Genomic DNA, 19,049 nt, shown 5'->3' with positions numbered 1-19,049 from the left:
GCAGTTGTAGAAATTACAACCAATGAAACTGCCAGGGCTCTTAACTTACTAGCCAAGCAACAAACCAAATGGGCAATGCTATCTATCAAAATCGCTTGGACTTAAATTATCTGCTTGCTTCTGAGGGAGGAGTTTGTAAAAAGTTTAACTTAAGCAACTGCTGCCTGCCTACAGATAATGAGAAAAAGTCATAGAAGAGATCACAGAACAAATGAAAAGGACTGCTCATGTCCCCGACCAGGCCTGGAATGGTTAAAACCCCAGGGAATTATTTGGAGGATTTTCAACTGTCAGGGGATTCAAAACTCTCATAAAAATTATCCTCCTAATTCTGGGAGGGTGCTTAATCCTACCTTCCTTAGCTCCCAAGTCTGCCTCCAGTCTCACTGAGGCCATGATTACCAAAAAAAAAAAAAAAAAAAAAAAAAAAAAAAAAAAAAAAAAAGACAGCACTCATGTAATGGTGTTATAAAAATATAAACTTCTAAACCAAGATGATGCTCTTTGACCCAAAACAGAGGGGTCTGAGCATGAAAGGGGGGAATATGGTAGGGTCCCCTCCCTAAGGAAAGAGAAAAAACCCTCAAGGCAATCTGACTATATGCTTATGACAACATCCCTCAGGACCTTGTAACATGAGACCACTTAATCAGACTGCATGTTTGTGTGTTACCATATATGGAAGACAAAGAAGTAAAAAATACATTAAAAACTATGCCATGTGGCACTGGGGCCTCAGTTCTTCTGGTAAGAACCCAACTAAGCAGTGCCCCAGGAATAAAGTTGCTTCCTGGAAGGCAAAGCCTGGTATCATGACTCTCTGTGCGAGAATCCTGCTACAGTGGAGGAAGGAAAACATTCACCTACTACTAGGCTTAATTTTTGCATACGTGCTGGGTTTAAAAACTAGGTAATTAGCAACCCCGAGGTAATGGCTATTTTTCTGTTGATTCATTTTACCAATCACTTAGAAAGGATCTGAACTTGAGTAGCCAACATACGTATCAAATATCACAATCAGAATATTTTCCTAGAGCAAAGAAGCAAAATTAGTTTTTTCCACAAGTAGAAAAAAATTATATAATAATGTTCTAAATTTTCAAGAGTTTTAAATTCCTTATCATGTTAAACCAGGTATTAATGTTAAGGAAGATAAACAGAACCAATGAAATAATTTCTATCTAATGTCAAAAAATATTGACCCTCACACTAAGTTTATTGTAAGTTCCTTTTCATCTCAGTTTGCATTCCTTCAACGTACAATAACTGAGGCTGTAGGGAATTAATCAGTGGCATGCAACAGAAGGGAAAACCATTTAGGGGACTAAAAAACCTTCCTGTAACCATCCTTTTTTTTACTTTATATTTTAGTTTTTATTAAAAAAATTTTTTCGGGGCGCCTGGGTGGCGCAGTCGGTTAAGTGTCCGACTTCAGCCAGGTCACGATCTCGCGGTCCGTGAGTTCGAGCCCCGTGTCGGGCTCTGGGCTGATGGCTCAGAGCCTGGAGCCTGTTTCCAATTCTGTGTCTCCCTCTCTCTCTGCCCCTCGCCCGTTCATGCTCTGTCTCTCTCTGTCCCAAAAATAAATAAACGTTGAAAAAAAAAATTAAAAAAAAAAATTTTTTTTCTTACATTTATTTGAGAGAGAGAGTGTGAGTAGGCAGAAGGGCAGAGGGAGAGAAAGAAATCTTTAGCAGACTCCACGCTCAGCACGGAGCCCGATGCAGGGCTCCATCCCACGACCCTGGGATCATGACCTGAGCCAAAATCAAGAGCTGGATGCTCAACTGAGCCACCCAGGCGCCCCCCTTGTAAGCATCCTTAACAATAGGATGGACCATGGTCATAGAAGCCTGAAATTTTCTTTCTAACACTCAATTTTACTCTGAAAACTGATCAGAAAACATGATTACTAATACTGTAAAGAGTTTCCATGATAGCTTTATAGACTTCATTAAAAATGACAGCTTTCATATAAAGGAAAAACTCAGTCTGTCTCCTGTGTGCCTCCTTTATTATTCACACAAAACACTTCACTTCTGATACTTCTGGTCACCAAATGGGTGGTTTTTCCCCACAATAAGCAATTCTCTGTGACATCAGCTGGGTGCCCTACAATTTAACTCAATTGTGACATTACTCACCCAGAGACAGTATCAGATCCCACAGGTTAAGGGCTCGGTCTCACAAGACTGTCCTCTCCCCCCACCCTATACGCGCGCACACACACACACACACACACACACACACACACACGCCAGATGCCAGGTGCACCTGTTATCACCTGTGACTCTGACCAACCAGCTATTTGCAGCACCCCCTCCTTAGGTTCTATTAATTTGCTACAGCGGCTCACAGAACTCAGGGAAAACTTACCTATGTTTACCGTATTAAAGAATGTAAAGGATGCAGATAACAGCCAGATGAAGAGATACACAGGGAACTTGTGTCCCTGCAGAGTTGGGGAGCCCTACCCTCCAGTGTAGATGTGTTTACCCACCTGGAAGCTGTCTGAACCCCATACTACAGGAGTTTGATGGAGGCTTCCACACTAGGCATGATCAATTTTTAACTCTATTTCCAGCCCTTCTCTCTTCTCTGGAGGTTGAGGTTTGGAGCTGAAAATTCCAAGCTTCTAATCATGCCTTGGTCTTTCTGGCGACCAGCCCTCATCCAGGAGCCACCCAGGGTCACTTCATTAGAACAAAAGACGCTTCTGGTGTTGCTACCACTTAGGAATTTACAAGGGTTTTAGGAGCTTTGTGTCAGGAACTGGGGGCAGAGAGCAATATATGTATTTTCCATTTCCTCAGATTTCATAAAAAAAACCATAGCTATAGGGGCGCCTGGGTGGCGCAGTCGGTTAAGCGTCCGACTTCAGCCAGGTCACGATCTCGCGGTCCGTGAGTTCAAGCCCCACGTCAGGCTCTGGGCTGATGGCTCTGGGCTGATGGCTCTGGGCTGATGGCTCAGAGCCTGGAGCCTGTTTCCGATTCTGTGTCTCCCTCTCTCTCTGCCCCTCCCCCGTTCATGCTCTGTCTCTCTCTGTCCCAAAAATAAATAAACGTTGAAAAAAAAAATTAAAAAAAAAAAACCATAGCTATATTTTCAATTTTCAGTATATATATTTCAAATTAATTCAAAACACTGACTTTATCACCATGACCGAAAAATTCAAATTTATAAAACACTGTATTATACTGTGTCAAAAAGAAATAAAATAAACTGAAATGTGAACTAAAGGTTAAATAAATAAATAAATAAATGTTTACCCTCTCTCTGGGGTGTTGTCCAAAGAAATCTGGATGTACTGCAAAATAGAATGGCCTCAAGGCATTGACTGCTTCAGCTCCAGATAAAGCTCTTGAGTAGAGAAACCAGTGTGGAAATATCTTCTCCAGACATAACCTTTTAAAAAGATTCAGATTTATTATATCAAGGCACTGACACACACACACTCAGATCCTCCATGCATAAAGTGACAATAACATCAAAATTATTATGTATGGAAGATACCATAGAAACAAGACAGAAACCAAAACTGTGGTTTTCTGAAATATATAAAAGTTTTGACAAGCAAATGTCCACGTCTGAAATAAGTAAGTTGCGGGATGTGATGTACAGCATAGGCAATATAGTCAATAATATCAGAACAACTTTGTATGGTGACAGATGGTTAACTATGCTCATCAGGGAGATTATTTAATAATGTATAAAAACATTGACTCATGATGTACACTTGAAACTAAGGATACTGTATGTCAATTATACTTAAAAAGAATTTAAAATTAAATTAAGAAATATATTAAAGTTTTAACAAGCAGCGAGTACCACGTGGCTTCTAAAAACAGTGATTTTAAATTCTTCTGGTGCAATATGAAAAAATAATATCAATTAATAATGAAATTTCCAAATTTCCCCTTAAAGCCTATTATGAAATACTAAATGGCATTACTACAGATGATGACAATTTTCTATAACATTTTTTTCTTCAGATAAAAAAACTCAATATCCAATAATATAATCTTTTCTTTATAGTGAAAAATATTTTGAAAATTATAATGCTTAAAAAGAGATACAAGATGTCCCTTGGTTTACTTCCTCACTGCTAGCATGCTAAAATTATTTTAGTTGGATAACTTAACATTCTCATTCTTAGATTCTGGCATAACTCACCTAGGAGTGTTTTTTTAAAGTGTAGTTTTAAATCCAAATGAAAATATTTGCAATTTTGGGGAAGCACTTCCACAACATCTATTTTTGAAAGTTACAATTTTACCTTTTCCATTCCATAATGGTCTATAAAGAAGTCTAAATATTAGGCACATTTTTGTCTTAATACATTGCCTCATAGATAATTGAGCATGAGTGTTGTCTCATACAGTATTGAATCTATAGAAAGGTTTTATATTTTTAAAACGAGAGATTATCGAATCATTTATGAGATTTTGCTAACAATCTGGAGACCACCAGCATATTTTCAGATTACCTTTGGTTTTGTTTTGTTTTGTTTTGTTGCATATATTTGACCCTTTTACAAAGTCAGTATATGTAGGCTGTGTACAAAGGACTACAACAGGAACCTAAACAATAAAGGAAACAGTAAACAGGTACCCGAGTCCTCAAAGTGGGGCAGCATAAGTAAAGATTGGTGATGGCTCCACTCAGTCCCCATTTGAGTTTCAGTTCTCATTTCTAAGTGTCTCATGGACACTTAGCTGTCCTGTCAGCCTGTCAAATTCTGTGTCTATAAAAAGGAATAGAGGTCACTGTCTTCCTTCTAATCTCTGCCTGGATACAGAACGCAAGGAAGCAGTTCAATCCAGGATTATCTTCCTTATTTCTGTCATTCGGGTACCACTGTTCTCAGAGTTGCCAAAGCACAAACCTGCAGAGGTACCACTGCCCAAAGCAATTCACACCCCCACCCCATTTTGGGGTGCTCTGGAAGTGGGTTATTTCTTCTCACTTTACAGTGTCCCTGGAAACCGTTCCTTCTTTCCATTTTCTGTGCTCCCCATTTATCACCACAGGGTTGGACTGCATAGCCTCACCATCCGTCTACCCTCCAGTCTTATCCCTGCCATATTACATACAGGTTAATTTTCCTGAAATTCCACTACCACTGTATTCCCTGCTAAAACACCTCTGCTGGTGTTTCAACTCCTGCTGAATAAACTCCACTTCTCAGGCTGGTATTCAAGTCCTCTGTAATCATTTCCAATCTGTCTTTACAACTTGACCTCCTACCACTTCTTTAGACACCTCAGGTCAACTCTCAGTGATCTTTCTCATTCTTCCCTTTCTTCTGCGTGGTTTCTAAGCCCTAAACACGCTCCCTGTGCCTTAGTTCCATCTACCCAAACAGTACTCACTCACTAAACAATTATTGTGTAAGTGCTACGTGCCAGAAGGCAAGATGCCCGTTTCCCCCAGATACTTCCCTTTAGTATCCTCACTATAAACAGTCTTCCCTTCTTCTAATCTCTAAAAACAGAAACTGTGGACCCAGCATATTTGGAGCACCATACCATAACGTGTGAGAGACGTTTCCATTTGTTCTCTTCCTCCACCCACACCCATCCTCCTCAGCTATCATGCACCCTTGAAGGCTGTAAACATGGTTTACATGTGTACTTGCCGTTGTTCGGTTCGTTAGTTGGCATCTGCTGAAAAGCACTAGCCAAACACACTTAGATGTGCGAGAGAAGTGCCGGGAAAGGGAGAAGGTAGGGAGAACTTTCAAACCAGGAGTCAGGTCTGACACGGGTAGGGGCGAGGGGAGGCAGGACTGGGTAGGAAGTCTTGGGCTGCAGCACAGTTCCAAGAAGCGCTCAGGTAGGCCAGTGGAGTGTCGTTGGGCCACAGATGCCCACTGGCAGAGTCCTGTGTCTTGCTGGAGTGAGCCTGACTTAGTATTCCTGCTTTGCTTGGTCACTGACAGCCAGGAAATCCTTTGGTGGACCCGGAGAGGCCAGAGAGCTCAGCGGGTATCTTATAACCACCACAGCACAGGGTCTGGCACAAGTATTATTGTTTTTATTTTTAAAAATTTTTTTAATGTTTATTTAAAAAAAAAATTTTTTTTAACGTTTTATTTATTTTTGAGACAGAGAGAGACAGAGCATGAACGGGGGAGGGGCAGAGAGAGGGGGAGACACAGAATGGAAGCAGGCTCCAGGCTCTGAGCCATCAGCCCAGAGCCCGACGCGGGGCTCGAACTCACGGACCGCGAGATCGTGACCTGGCTGAAGTCGGACGCTTAACCGACTGCACCACCCAGGCGCCCCTTAAATGTTTATTTATTTTTGAGAGAGAGAGAGACAGAGACAGAGAGTGTGAGTGGGGGAGGGGCAAAGAGAGGGAGACAATCTGAAGCAGGTTCCAGGCGCTGAGCTGTCAGAACAGAGCCCAGTGTGGGGCTCAAACTCATGAACCACGAGATCATAACCTGAGCCAAAGTCGGACCCTTAGGTGCCCCAAGTATTATTTTTAATGTACGTTAAATGAATGTATAGTAGGCTTTTAATGAAAGGAAACAAAACAATCAAGGAAAGGTAAATGGAAAACAATATTATACTGCTTGAAATCGAGCAGATTCAGCACATGAAAATCTGAAATTGCAAGATATTGAGGAAAAGATTAGATTTTGTAGGCCACGTGGCCTGTATTACAACTATCTTACTTTGCTGCTATAGCAGGAAAGCAGCCACAATGAGCACGTGAATGAGTGTGGCGGTGGTCAGACAGAACTTCACTCACATAAGTAGGCAGTGGGCCCGTCTGCCTCATGGACTATACTTTGCTGACCTCTGCACTAGAGGAAGCATCCCAAGTACATTAAAAAATACGTGCACAATTTCCTTCTAATTTTTGTGGAACAGACTATGCAAGAGAGAGATCTGTCAAATTATTTGCATTTTTCCAAAAAGGAAAGTTATCCTACCTATAAGAGCAAAGCTGCTTTGAGTTAAATGCAGATCCATTAACAACACGTCAGGGGATTAGGTCCTAAAGAATGTCACTACTGGTATCTGTTTTGCATATGATGTGATTTCTAATTAACAAAGGGTTTGCACTGCAGTTACTCCAGGGCAGTGTTCATCATGATCCATAGCACTGTAAAATCAACCTACTGGGCTATGAACCGGCATTAAAAAAGAGAGGATGCACAAGAGAAAATATCACTGGATACATATTTTTTAATGTTTTGTTTTTGAGAGAGAGAGAGAGAGAGAGAAAGAGAGGTGTGGCAGAGCGTGAGAGGGGGAGGGGCAGAAAGGGAGGGAGACTGAATCCAAAGCAGGCTCCAGGCTCTGAGCTGTCAGCACAGAGACATCATACCCTGAACTGAAGTCGGAAGCTTAACCGACTGAGCCACCCAGACGCCCCAATATCACTGGATATTTTCTCAGGCTCAGTTGGTTAAGCCTCTGACTTCAACTCAGCTCCCGGTTTCAAGGTTCGCGGCTTTGAGCCCTGTGTCCGACTCTGTGCTTACAGTGTGGGGCCTGCTTGGGACTCCTTCTCTCCCCATCTCTTTCTCTGCCCCTCTCCAACTTGTGTGCGCGTGCATGCTCTCTCTAAATAAATAAATAAACTTAAAAAAAAAAAGAAAATATCACTGGGTAACTATTGTCATGAAACTTGTATTTTAAGGATTATGATTAAAATACTGTTTTCTGAAGGCTGGAATAAAAACAAGCTGGAAAAGCGTGGCTCTATTCTACAACCACTACTATTCACTGCCTGTCAAAGGCATGGAGTCAGGAGGCAACCATCACTGAAGGGAATGGTCCATGAGATGTTACAGAACTCATTCCTCCAGGCTCCTATGGTCTCTCCTGTATCAGAGCATGAAAACACAATACTTTAGCCTGGTTTTCTGTGGTTGAATATTATTAAAAATACCACACCATGAAGAATGTCTCCTCATCTGCAGAAGAACAGTTTTTCAGGGCACTGTATCCCACAGTTGCTTTGTTTCCCTGCCACTCCCCCTCCCCCTTCATCTCTTCACAGTTGTGTCAGGAATTCTGTCAGAGAAAGTCTCCTTTTGTTTGAGAATCCTTGTTATTTACAGCTTGGTGGAAAAAGTGTTTCCTCTAAACAACTTCCTTTTGCCAGGAACTATTTACTTACACAGAATAGTTATTTAAAGGAACTAATTACTGCCAAGTATGTTTCAGAAAACTAAAACTTCACATATTTTTATGTAGCAGGTCAAATTGTCTTGTAGTTATATATTTTGAGCCAAATGAACAATATTTCCCCCTTTTTTGACTTGGCTACCAAGAAGCCAGGACTGAATTTGATGTCTGAGTAATTGTTGACCAGTTCTGTTTTTTGTTTTTTTTTTTAATTCTTAATGTTTATTTATTTTTGAGAGAGATAGAGTGTGAGTGAGGAGGGGCAGAGAGAAAGGGAGACATAGAATCCGAAGCAGGCTCCAGGCTCTGAGCTGTCAGCACAGAGCCCGACGTGGGGCTCAAACTCACGAACCTCGAGCTCATGACCTGAGCCAAAGTCAGATGCTTAATCAGTTCTGCTTTTTAATAGGACTTTTTTTTCTCTACAGGGCTTTTGATCTCTTTCAATTATACTATATATGCCTATTATACAATGTCAATTAAATTCATATATTTGAACTCAAATCCTTTCTTGAAGTAGGATTTAGATTATATATCATTAGTAGCAAATACAGTAATCAAATGATCTTACTATACAATTAAATACAATTTAAATGTAAAGTGGTTTTCCATATGACAGCATAGACTTGAGGGCAACATGACAAAAACTGTGCTAAGGACAATCTTTATCTTTTTTTCTCTTAAATTTTTCATACTGAACTATTCTGAAACATGGTATTTTTTTTTCAGCTTCTGCCCTGAATGAACTCTTGGAGGGTCTGGATGTTAATATGAATTTTCTTTTTCTTTTTTCGTTCCTGCCCTCCATCATAATATAATTTTAGAATTTGAAAAATAAAAATAAATTAAAATTATCCAAATGCATAACAGATACCCCCACCCACACTATTTACAGATTGGACCACACAGCTTACCTTCTCACCGGTCTCAGGTGGCAAAACATTTCTGAATATATGTATATACATCAACTGCCAGCCATCCATTAATCACCTAAAAAGTTAAGCAGATACAAGTAATGAACAAATGGAATTTATAATTAAAAATTACCATTTATATTAGCATCCCCCACTCCCAATATGAAATGCTTATGCATAAATCTAACAAAATATGTACAAGATCTATGAGTAAAACTGTGAAATTGATGATGAAATCAAAGAATTAAATAAATGGATATCCTATGCACATGAATAGGAAGACTCAATATTGTCAAGATATCACTACTTTCCAACTTGATCTATAGGACAATAGATGAAATCTATAGATTCAGTGCAATCCCAATCAAAACTCCAGTAAGTTATTTTATGGATATTGGAGGTTCTTCAAAAAGTTAAAAATAGAACTACGCCAGAACCCAGCAATCACACCATTAGATATTTACCAAAGGATACAAAAATACAGATTTGAAGGGGTACATGCATCCTGATGTTTATAGTAGCATCATCAACAATAGCCAAACTATGGAGAGAGTCCAAATGTCCATCAAGTGATGAGTGGATAAAAAAGATGTGGTACACACAAACGTAGGAATATTACTCAGCCATCAGAAAGAATGCAACCATGTGGATGGAACTAGAATGTATTATGCTAAGAGAAAGAAATCAGAGAGAGAAAAATACCATATGATTTCATCACTCATATATGCAATTTAAGAAACAAAACAGACCAAGAAAAAAAAAGAGAAACAAAATAGATAAACATATGGGATGGGGGAAGAAAAAGAGGAGAGAGGGAAACAAACCACAAGAGACTCTTAATGATGGAGAACAAACTGAGGGTTGATGGAGGGAAGTGGGTAGGAGACAGGCTAGATGGATATTAAGGAGGGCACTTGTGATGAGCACTGGGTGTTGTATGTGGGTGATGAATCACTGAATTCTACTCCTGAAACCAATATTGCACTGTATGTTAACCAAAATTTAAAAAAAAGAAAGAAAGAAAGAAACCAGCATACAGATGTCTAAAGAAGCTTTATTCATAACTGCCAAAACTGGGGAGCAACCAAGATGTTCTTCAGAAGGTGAATGGATAAACTGTGGTACATTCAGACAATGGAATATTATTCAGCACTAAAAAGAAAAAAAGCTATCAGGCCATGAAAAGATGTGGAAGAAGCTTCCAAAGCTGTAGTAATTAAAACAGTATACTGACATAAAAATAGACATATAGATTGATGTGACAGAATAGAGAGTCTCAAAATAAGCCCATGCATTTTTGGTTAATTAATTTATGACAAAGGAGCCAAGACTATACCATGAGGAAAGGACATTCTCTTCAAGAAATGATGCTGGGAAAATTGGACAGACATATACAAAAGAATGAAATTGGACCCCTGTCTTATACCATACACAAAAATTAATCCAAAATTAATGATTTGAACATAAGACCTAAAAGCATAAAATTCCTAGAAGAAAACAAAAGTGGCCAGCTCTTTGACAATGATATTTTTGAATATGACACCAAAAGCAAAAGCAACAAAAGCAAAAATAAACAAGACAATATCAAACTAAAAGGAAAGCATCAACAAAATGAAAAGGCAACCTCCTGAATGGGAGAAAATCATTGCAAAGCATAAATCTGATAAGGGGCCAATATCAAAATGTATAAAGAACTCAACTCAATAGCAAACAAACAATCTGATTAAAAAAATCTGAATAGACATTTTCTAAAGACATACTAATGGCCAACAGACATATGAAAAGATGCTCAACCTCACTAATTTCAGGGAAATGCAAATCAAAACCACAATCTGATATCACCTCATGCCTGTTAGAATGGTTATTATAAAAAAGGCAAGAAATAACAAGGTTGGTGAGGACATGAAGAAAAGAAAACCCCTGTACACAGTTGGTTGGAATGTAAATTGGTGTAATCACTATGGAAAATAGTATGGAGTTTCCTCAAAAAATGAAAAATAGAATTACCATATGATCCAGTAATTACTTTACTGGTTATTCAAAGAAAACAAGAACACTAATTAAAAAAGATAAAAGCACCTCTATATTTGCTAAAGCATCATTTAGAGTAGCCAAGATATGGACACAATCCAAGTGTCCATTGGTTGAATGAATGGATAAAGACATTGTAGTACACACACACACACACACACACACACACACACACAGGAATATATTATTCAGCCATAAAAAAGAATGAAATGTTGCCATTTGCAACAACATGGATGGACTTCAGAGATCATATGCAAAGTGAAATAAGTCAGACAAAGAAAGACAAAAACTATATGACCTGTCTTATGTGTGGGATCTAAAAAAAATAAAAAGAAAAAACCCATCAAGCTCAGAGATAAAGAGAACAGATCGGTGGCTGCAAAGGGTGGGGTGGGGGTGGGGGGAAGAAATGGATGAGCTGTCCTTTTTTTAGTTTACATAAATTCAATATAAAATTTTTAATAGTTTAAAAAAGAAAAATAAATGAGCTATCAAACCATGAAAAGATGTGGAAGAAAAAGTGACAGAAGCCAATCTACAAAGATTATGTACAGTGTGATTCCAACCATATGACATTCTGGAAAAGGCAACACTATGGAGACAGTCAAAAGTTCAGTGGTTGCCAGAGGTTGGAGGGAGAGAAGGATGAACAGGTGGAGCACAGAGGATTTTTAGGACAGTGAAACTACTCTCTGTACTACCATGGCAGACACACGTCATTATACTTTCGTCAAAACCCATGGAATGTACAACACCAAGAGTGAACCCTAATGTAAGCTGTGGATTTTGGGTGGTAATGATGTGTCACTGTAGGTTCAAACTGTAAGAAATGTACCATGCAGGTGTGGAAGACTGTGTGTCAGGGACAGAAGGTATATGGGAACTCTATACTTTGCTCAATTTTGCTGTGAACCTAAAACTGCTCTAAAAAAATAGTGTATTTTTGGGGGATCCTGGGTGGCTCAGTCGGTTGAGTGGCCGACTTCGGCTCAGGTCACGATCTCGCAGCCCGTGAGTTTGAGCCCCGTGTCAGGCTCTGTGCTGACAGCTCGGAGCCTGGAGCCTGTTTCGGATTCTGTGTCTCCCTCTCTCTGACCCTCCCCTGTTCATGCTCTGTCTCTCTCTGTCTCAAGAATAAATAAACGTTAAAAAAAATTAAAAAAAAATAAAAAATAGTGTACTTTTTAAAAAGGTAAGCAGATAAAAGGGGGAAGATTTTAATCATATGAACTTTTCCAACAATTTAGATTATAGGAAGATGTTCAACTATAGTATGATATCCACATCAACTGACATAGTGATTTAAAAAAATCCTAAGAGGAAGAAAAATCGTATGAGCAGTCCCTTAATAAGTATTGAAATGCCCTATTCACCCAATAATCACCAAGTAAAACATTCCTTTTCTCCCTATTATCAAGCTCTTAGCTGTCTTACTCCCTATTATTCCACTCTTCCAGGCATCTGTTCAGCAGCATTATTCTCTCAAACAAACCATTACAGGGCTAAAGTCCTATTCCATCAAATCTTGAGCATTAAGCATGTTTAAAAAATATTTTCATGATGTAGTTAATATACCTGAACCAAGGTAATGTAATGAAGCATATCTGCCATTAATAAAATGACGGAAATATGTATTTTAAAGACAAATCGAGAATTACCTTGAAAAATTTATGTATTCAAACAACAATGGATACTTTTACTTTCTGGTTAATTGGTGTGGCAAGAGTCTCTGGGATGCAGAATGTGTTAGACATATTCATTTCAATGTTTAAAAAGATGATTTTACTTAACCATCTACCTTTATATTTTGTTTGAGACAAATACACAGATACAGGAGACACTCCTACCATTTTGAAGATTTCTGAGATGAAATGGAGGAAAAAGAACCATTTGGACTATCTAAAAGTTCAGTGCAACCTGTGATGGACTGAATTCTCACAAAATTTTCTCACGAAGTAACCAGAATAATCTAATCTTAGTTAAGATGGCACAGATAGAAGGCTCAAAGCTTGCAAAGACCAGAAGGATATACACAGCCAATCTTTAACTGGCTACCTGTAGGTAGTAAGATATTAAGTGCTTTAATTTTATTTCCTGGTTTACTTACAATGAACATGTGGCATACATTCTTAATTTTTTTTAATCAATGCTTTTAACATTCAAATTTAATGAAGAAAATGAGTATAGCAGGAAAGAGGGTTGTTCACTCAGTATTTAAGACAGGACCCTAACCCTGGAATATCTGTCCAAAGACATTCCTGGACTGTAGTCCCAATTTAGCTCAAGAAGAAACAGCTCACCACACTCACACATAATGAATTCATTTTTATATTATTATTTTTTTAAGTTTATTTTTTTTTTAGTAATCTCTACACCCAATGTGAGGCTTGAACTTAAAACCATGAGATCAAGAGTCACATGCTCTTCTGACTGAGCCAGCCAGGCACTCATTTTTTATATTATTAAGAACATTTGTGCCATTTAAGGGCAAAGATACTAATAAATGAGCTAAAACCGTGGGTAAGAAATGAGGAATAATACTTGAGAGGCAAATGATCATCTAAGAATACAGATAGGAAACAGATGAAATACACAACCATGCTCTAACCAATATCCATTATTCAGCATAAAATGATCTAAAAGCACCCTTGAGAAGCCAGAATTACTTAACACCACAAAGCACCTCGGTCTACAACACAACAGTGCAACCTGTTTTGTCTTTTGCAGCAATATCTTAGAAGTTCATAAAATCAAAATGTCTACATCCAATGAATAATGTAGGTGATCCAGAGGACATGCTCTCCTACACATTTTCAAAAGCAAGACATTAAAACACAACACTGAAAAGAAACTGTTATGATAGCTGATTTGAAATAAATGTTTTGAATTTTGAAGTTAAAGCACACCATAAAGGTAATTTAAAACTCTGAAATGAATTTAGGAAAGACTAACTGTTTCAAATTTGATTCAAAAAGTGTTTTAGAGGCAGATAGCCAAGTTACACTAAACACTTATGAATAAGATTTCCTAGGAAAAGTAGCTCATTTATCACAGAAAGCAGTTTTGTAACTTCAGAGTCAGCTTGGAATTGATCTCCAAAGAATCACCAACAGCAAAATTGCAAAAACTACAGAATGTGACCTTAATGATTTTATTTTTTATTATGAAATTTATTGTCAAATTGGTTTCCATACAACATCCAGTGCTCATCCCAACAGGTGCCCTCCTCAATACCCATCACGCACCCACCCCTCCTTCCCACCCCCCATAAACCCTGTTTGTTCTCAGTTTTTAGGAGTCTCTTATGTTTTGGCTCCCTCCCTCTCTAACCATTATTTTTTTCTTCCCCTCCCCCATGGTCTTCTGTTAAGTTTCTCAGGATCCACATAGGAGTGAAAACATATGGAATCTGTTCTTCTCTGTATGATTTATTTCACTTAGCATCACACTCTCCAGTTCCATCCATGTTGCTACAAAAGGCCATATTTCACTCTTTCTCATTGCCACGTAGTATCCCATTGTGTATATAAACCACAATTTCTTTATCCATTCGTCAGTTGATGGACATTTAGGCTCTTTCCATAATTTAGATATTGTTGAAAGTGCTGCTATAAACATTGGGGTACAAGTGCCCCTATGCATCAGCACTCCTGTATCCCTTGGGTAAATTCCTAGCAGTGCTACTGCTGGGTCATAGGGTAGGTCTATTTTTAATTTTCTGAGGAACCTCCACACTGTTTTCCAGAGTGGCTGCACCAATTTGCATTCCCACCAACAGTGCAAGAGGGTTCCCGTTTCTCCACACCCTCTCCAGCATCTATAGTCTCCTGTTTTGTTCATTTTAGCCACTCTGACTGGCATGAGGTGATATCTGAGTGTGGTTTTCATTTGTATTTCCCTGATGAGGAGCGATGTTGAGCATCTTTTCATGTGCCTGTTGGCCATCCGGATGTCTTCTTTAGAGAAGTGTCTATTCATGTTTTCTGCCCATTTCTTCACTGGGTTATTTGTTTTTCGGGTGTGGAGTTTGTTTGGTGAGCTCTTTATAGATTTTTGGATACTAGCCCTTTGTCCGATATGTCATTTGCAAATATCTTTTCCCATTCCATTGGTTGCCTTTTAGTTTTGTTGGTTGTTTCCTTTACTATGCAGAAGCTTTTTATCTTCATGAGGTCCCAATAGTTCATTTTTGCTTTTAATTCCCTTGCCTTTGGGGATGTGTCAAGTAAGAAATTGCTGCGGCTCAGGTCAGAGAGGTTTTTCCCTGCCTTCTCCTCTAGGGTTTTGATGATTTCCTGTCTTACATTCAGGTCCTTTATCCATTTTGAGTTTGTTTTTGTGAATGATGTAAGAAAGTGGTCTAGTTTCATCCTTCTACATGTTGCTGTCCAGTTCTCCCAGCACCATTTGTTAAAGAGACTGCCTTTTTTCCATTGGATATTCTTTCCTGCTTTGTCAAAGATTAGTTGGCCATACTTTTGTGGGTCTAGTTCTGGGGTTTCCATCCTATTCCATTGGTCTATGTGTCTGTTTTTGTGCCAATACCATGCTGTCTTGATGATTACAGCTTTGTAGTAGAGGCTAAAGTCTAGGATTGTGACGGCTCCTGCTTTGCTCTTCTTCTTCGATATTACTTGGGCTATTTGGGGCCTTTCGTGGTTCCATATAAATTTTAGGATTGCTTGTTCTAGCTTTGAGAAGAATGCTGGTGCAATTTTGATTGGGATTGTGTCGAATGTGTAGATTGCTTTGGGTAGTATTGACATTTTAACGATATTTATTCTTCCAACCCATGAGCATGGAATGTTTTTCCATTTCATTGTATCTTCTTCAATGTCCTTCATAAGCTTTCTATAGTTTTCAGCATACAGATCTTTTACATCTTGGGTCAGGTTTATTCATAGGTATTTTATGATTCTTGGTGCACTTGTGAATGGGATCAGTTTCTTTATTTGTCTGTTGCTTCATTGTTAGTTTAAAAAATGCAACTGATTTCTGTACATTGATTTTGTATCCTGCGACTTTGCTGAATTCATGTATCAGTTCTAGCAGACTTTTGGTGGAGTCTATCGGGCTTTCCATGTAGAGTATCATGTCATCTGCAAAAAGTGAAAGCTTGACTTCATCTTTGCCAATTTTGATGCCTTTGATTTCCTTTTGTTGTCTGATTGCTGACGCTAGAACTTCCAACACTACGTTAAACAACAGCAGTGAGAGTGGACATCCCTGTCGTGTTCCTGATCTCAGGGGGAAAGCTCTGTTTTTCCCCATTGAGGATATTAGCTGTGGGCTTTTCATAAATGGCTTTTACGATTTTTAAGTATGTTCCTTCTATCCCAACTTTCTCGAGGGTTTTTATTAAGAAAGGAGGCTGAATTTTGTCAAATGCTTTTTCTGCATCTTTCGATTGACAGGATCATATGGTTCTTATCTTTTCTTAATGTGATGCATCACAGTGATTGATTTGCGAATGTTGAACCAGCCCTGCAGCCCAGAAATGAATCCCACTTGATAATGGTGAATAATTCTTTTCATATGCTGTTGAATTCGATTTGCTAGTATCTTGCTGAGGATTTTTGCATCCATATTCATCAGGGATATTGGCCTGTAGTTCCCTTTTTTTTGCTGGGTCTCTGTCTGGTTTAGGAATCAAAGTAATTCTGGCTTCATAGAATGAGTCTGGAAGTTTTCCTTCCCTTTCTATTTTTTGGAACAGCTTGAGAAGGATAGGTATTATCTCTGCTTTAAATGTCTGGTAGAATTCCCCTGGGATGCCATCTGGGTCCTGGACTCTTATTTGTTGAGAGATGTTTGATAACTGATTCAATTTCTTTGCTGGTTATGGGTCTGTTCAAGCTTTCTATTTCTTCCCGTTTGAGTTTTGGAAGCGTGTGGGTGCTTAGGAATTTGTCCATTTCTTCCAGGTCGTCCAGTTTGTTGGCATATAATTTTTCATAGTATTCCCTGATAATTGTTTGTATATCTGAGGGATTGGTTGTAATAATTCCACTTTCATTCATGAATTTTTCTATTTGGGTCATCTCCCGTTTCTTTTTGAGAAGCCTGGCTAGAGGTTTATCAATTTAGTTTATTTTTTCAAAAAACCAACTCTTGGTTTCATTGGTCTGCTCTACTGTTTTTCTAGATTCTATATTGTTTATTTCTGCTCTGGTCTTTATTATTTCTCTTCTTCTGTTGGGTTTGGGGTGTCTTTGCTGTTCTGCTTCTATTTTCTTTAGGTGTGCTGTTAGATTTTGTATTTGGGATTTTTCTTGTTTCTTGAGATAGGCCTGGATTGCAATGTATTTTCCTCTCAGGACTGCCTTCGCTGCATCCCAAAGCGTTTGGATTATTGTATTTTCATTTTCGTTTGTTTCCATATATTTTTTAATTTCTTCTCTAATTGTCTGGTTGACCCATTCATTCTTCAGTAGGGTGTTCTTTAACCTCCATGCTTTTGGAGGTTTTCTAGACTTTTTCCTGTGGTTGATTTCAAGCTTCATAGCATTGTGGTCTGAAAGTATGCATGGTATGATCTCAACTCTTTTATATTTATGAAGGGCTGTTTTGTGACCCAGTATGTGATCTATCTTAGAGAATGTTCCATGTGCACTCGAGAAGAAAGTATATTCTGTTGCTTTGGGATGCAGAGTTCTAAATATATCTGTCAAGTCCATCTGATCCGATGTATCATTCAGGGCCCTTGTTTCTTTATTGATCCTGTGTCTAGATGATCTATCCATTGTTGTAAGTGGAGTATTAAAGTCTCCTGCAATTACCACATTCTTATCAATAAGGTTGCTTACGTTTGTGATTAATTATTTTTTTATATTTGGGGGCTCCCGTATTCGGCACATAGACATTTATAATTGTTAGCTCTTCCTGATGGATAGTACCTGTAATGATTATATAATGCCCTTCTTCATCTCTTGTTACAGCCTTTAATTTAAAGTGTAGTTTGTCTGATAAAAGTATGGCTACTCCAGCTTTCTTTTGAATTCTGGTAGCATGATAGAGAGTTCTCCATCCCCTCACTTTCAATCTGAAGGTGTCCTCAGGTCTAAAATGAGTCTCTTGTAGACAGCAAATAGATGGGTCTTGTTTTTTGTCCATTCTGATACCCTATGTCTTTTGGTTGGAGCATTTAGTCCATTTACATTCAGTGTTATTGTTGAAAGATATGGGTTTAGAGTCATTGTGATGTCCATAGGTTTCATGCTTGTAGTGATGTCTCTGGTATTTTGTCTCACAGGATTCCCCTTAGGATCTCTTGTAGGGCTGGTTTAGTGGTGATAAATTTTTTCGGTTTTTGTTTGTTTGGGAAGACCTTTATCTCTCCTTCTATTCTGAATGACAGACTTGCTGGATAAAGGATTATCAATGCATATTTTTTTGTTCATCACATTGAAGATTTCCTGCCATTCCTTTCAGGCCTGCCAAGTTTCAGTAGACAGATCCGTCACAAGTCTTATAGGTCTCCCTTTATATGTTAGAGCATGTTTACCCTAGCTGCTTTCAGAATCTCTCTTTATCCTTGTATTTTGCCAGTTTCACTATGACATGTCATGCAGAAGATCGATTCAAGTTACGTCTGAAGGGAGTTCTCTGTGCTGCTTGGATTTCAATGCCTTTTTCCTTTCCCAGTTCAGAGACATTCTCAGCTATTATTTCTTCAAGTACCCCTTCAGCACCTTTCCCTCTCTCTTCTTCCTCTGGAATCCCAATTATGCGTGCATTATTTCTTTTAATTATGTCACTTAGTTCTCTAAGTCTCCCTTCATGCTCCTGAATTTTTTTTATCTCTCTTTTTCTCAGCTTCTTCTTTTTCCATAATTTTATCTTCTATTTCACCTATTCTCTCCTCTGCCTCTTCAATCCGAGCTGTGGCCACCTCCATTTTATTTTGCACCTCATTTATAGCATTTTTTAGCTCCTCATGACTGTTTCTTAGTCT

The 19,049-nt window shown here is 38.6% G+C and overlaps 1 protein-coding gene across 3 annotated transcripts in view; it reads right to left on the bottom strand.

Annotated features, from left to right (window-relative positions):
* TCAIM (T cell activation inhibitor, mitochondrial) overlaps window positions 1–19,049 on the bottom strand; it is a 77,803-nt gene that overhangs the window by 43,546 nt on the left and 15,208 nt on the right. For all 3 annotated transcript variants that reach the window (XM_043595928.1, XM_043595929.1, XM_043595930.1), the window contains exons 2-3: window positions 9,065–9,140; window positions 3,273–3,408 (exon numbers count right to left, since the gene is read on the bottom strand). In XM_043595928.1, the coding sequence (XP_043451863.1) occupies window positions 3,273–3,408; window positions 9,065–9,093 (165 nt within the window). In that variant the 5' untranslated portion in view covers window positions 9,094–9,140. The remainder of the gene's footprint in view (window positions 1–3,272; window positions 3,409–9,064; window positions 9,141–19,049) is intronic.

Source organism: Prionailurus bengalensis, chromosome C2 (genome assembly GCF_016509475.1).
Source record: "Prionailurus bengalensis isolate Pbe53 chromosome C2, Fcat_Pben_1.1_paternal_pri, whole genome shotgun sequence".
In the NCBI taxonomy this organism is placed as follows: Eukaryota; Metazoa; Chordata; class Mammalia; order Carnivora; family Felidae; genus Prionailurus; species Prionailurus bengalensis.
The sequence above is the reverse complement of the archived record's forward strand: the minus strand, read 5'-3'. Positions and strand labels throughout refer to the sequence as shown.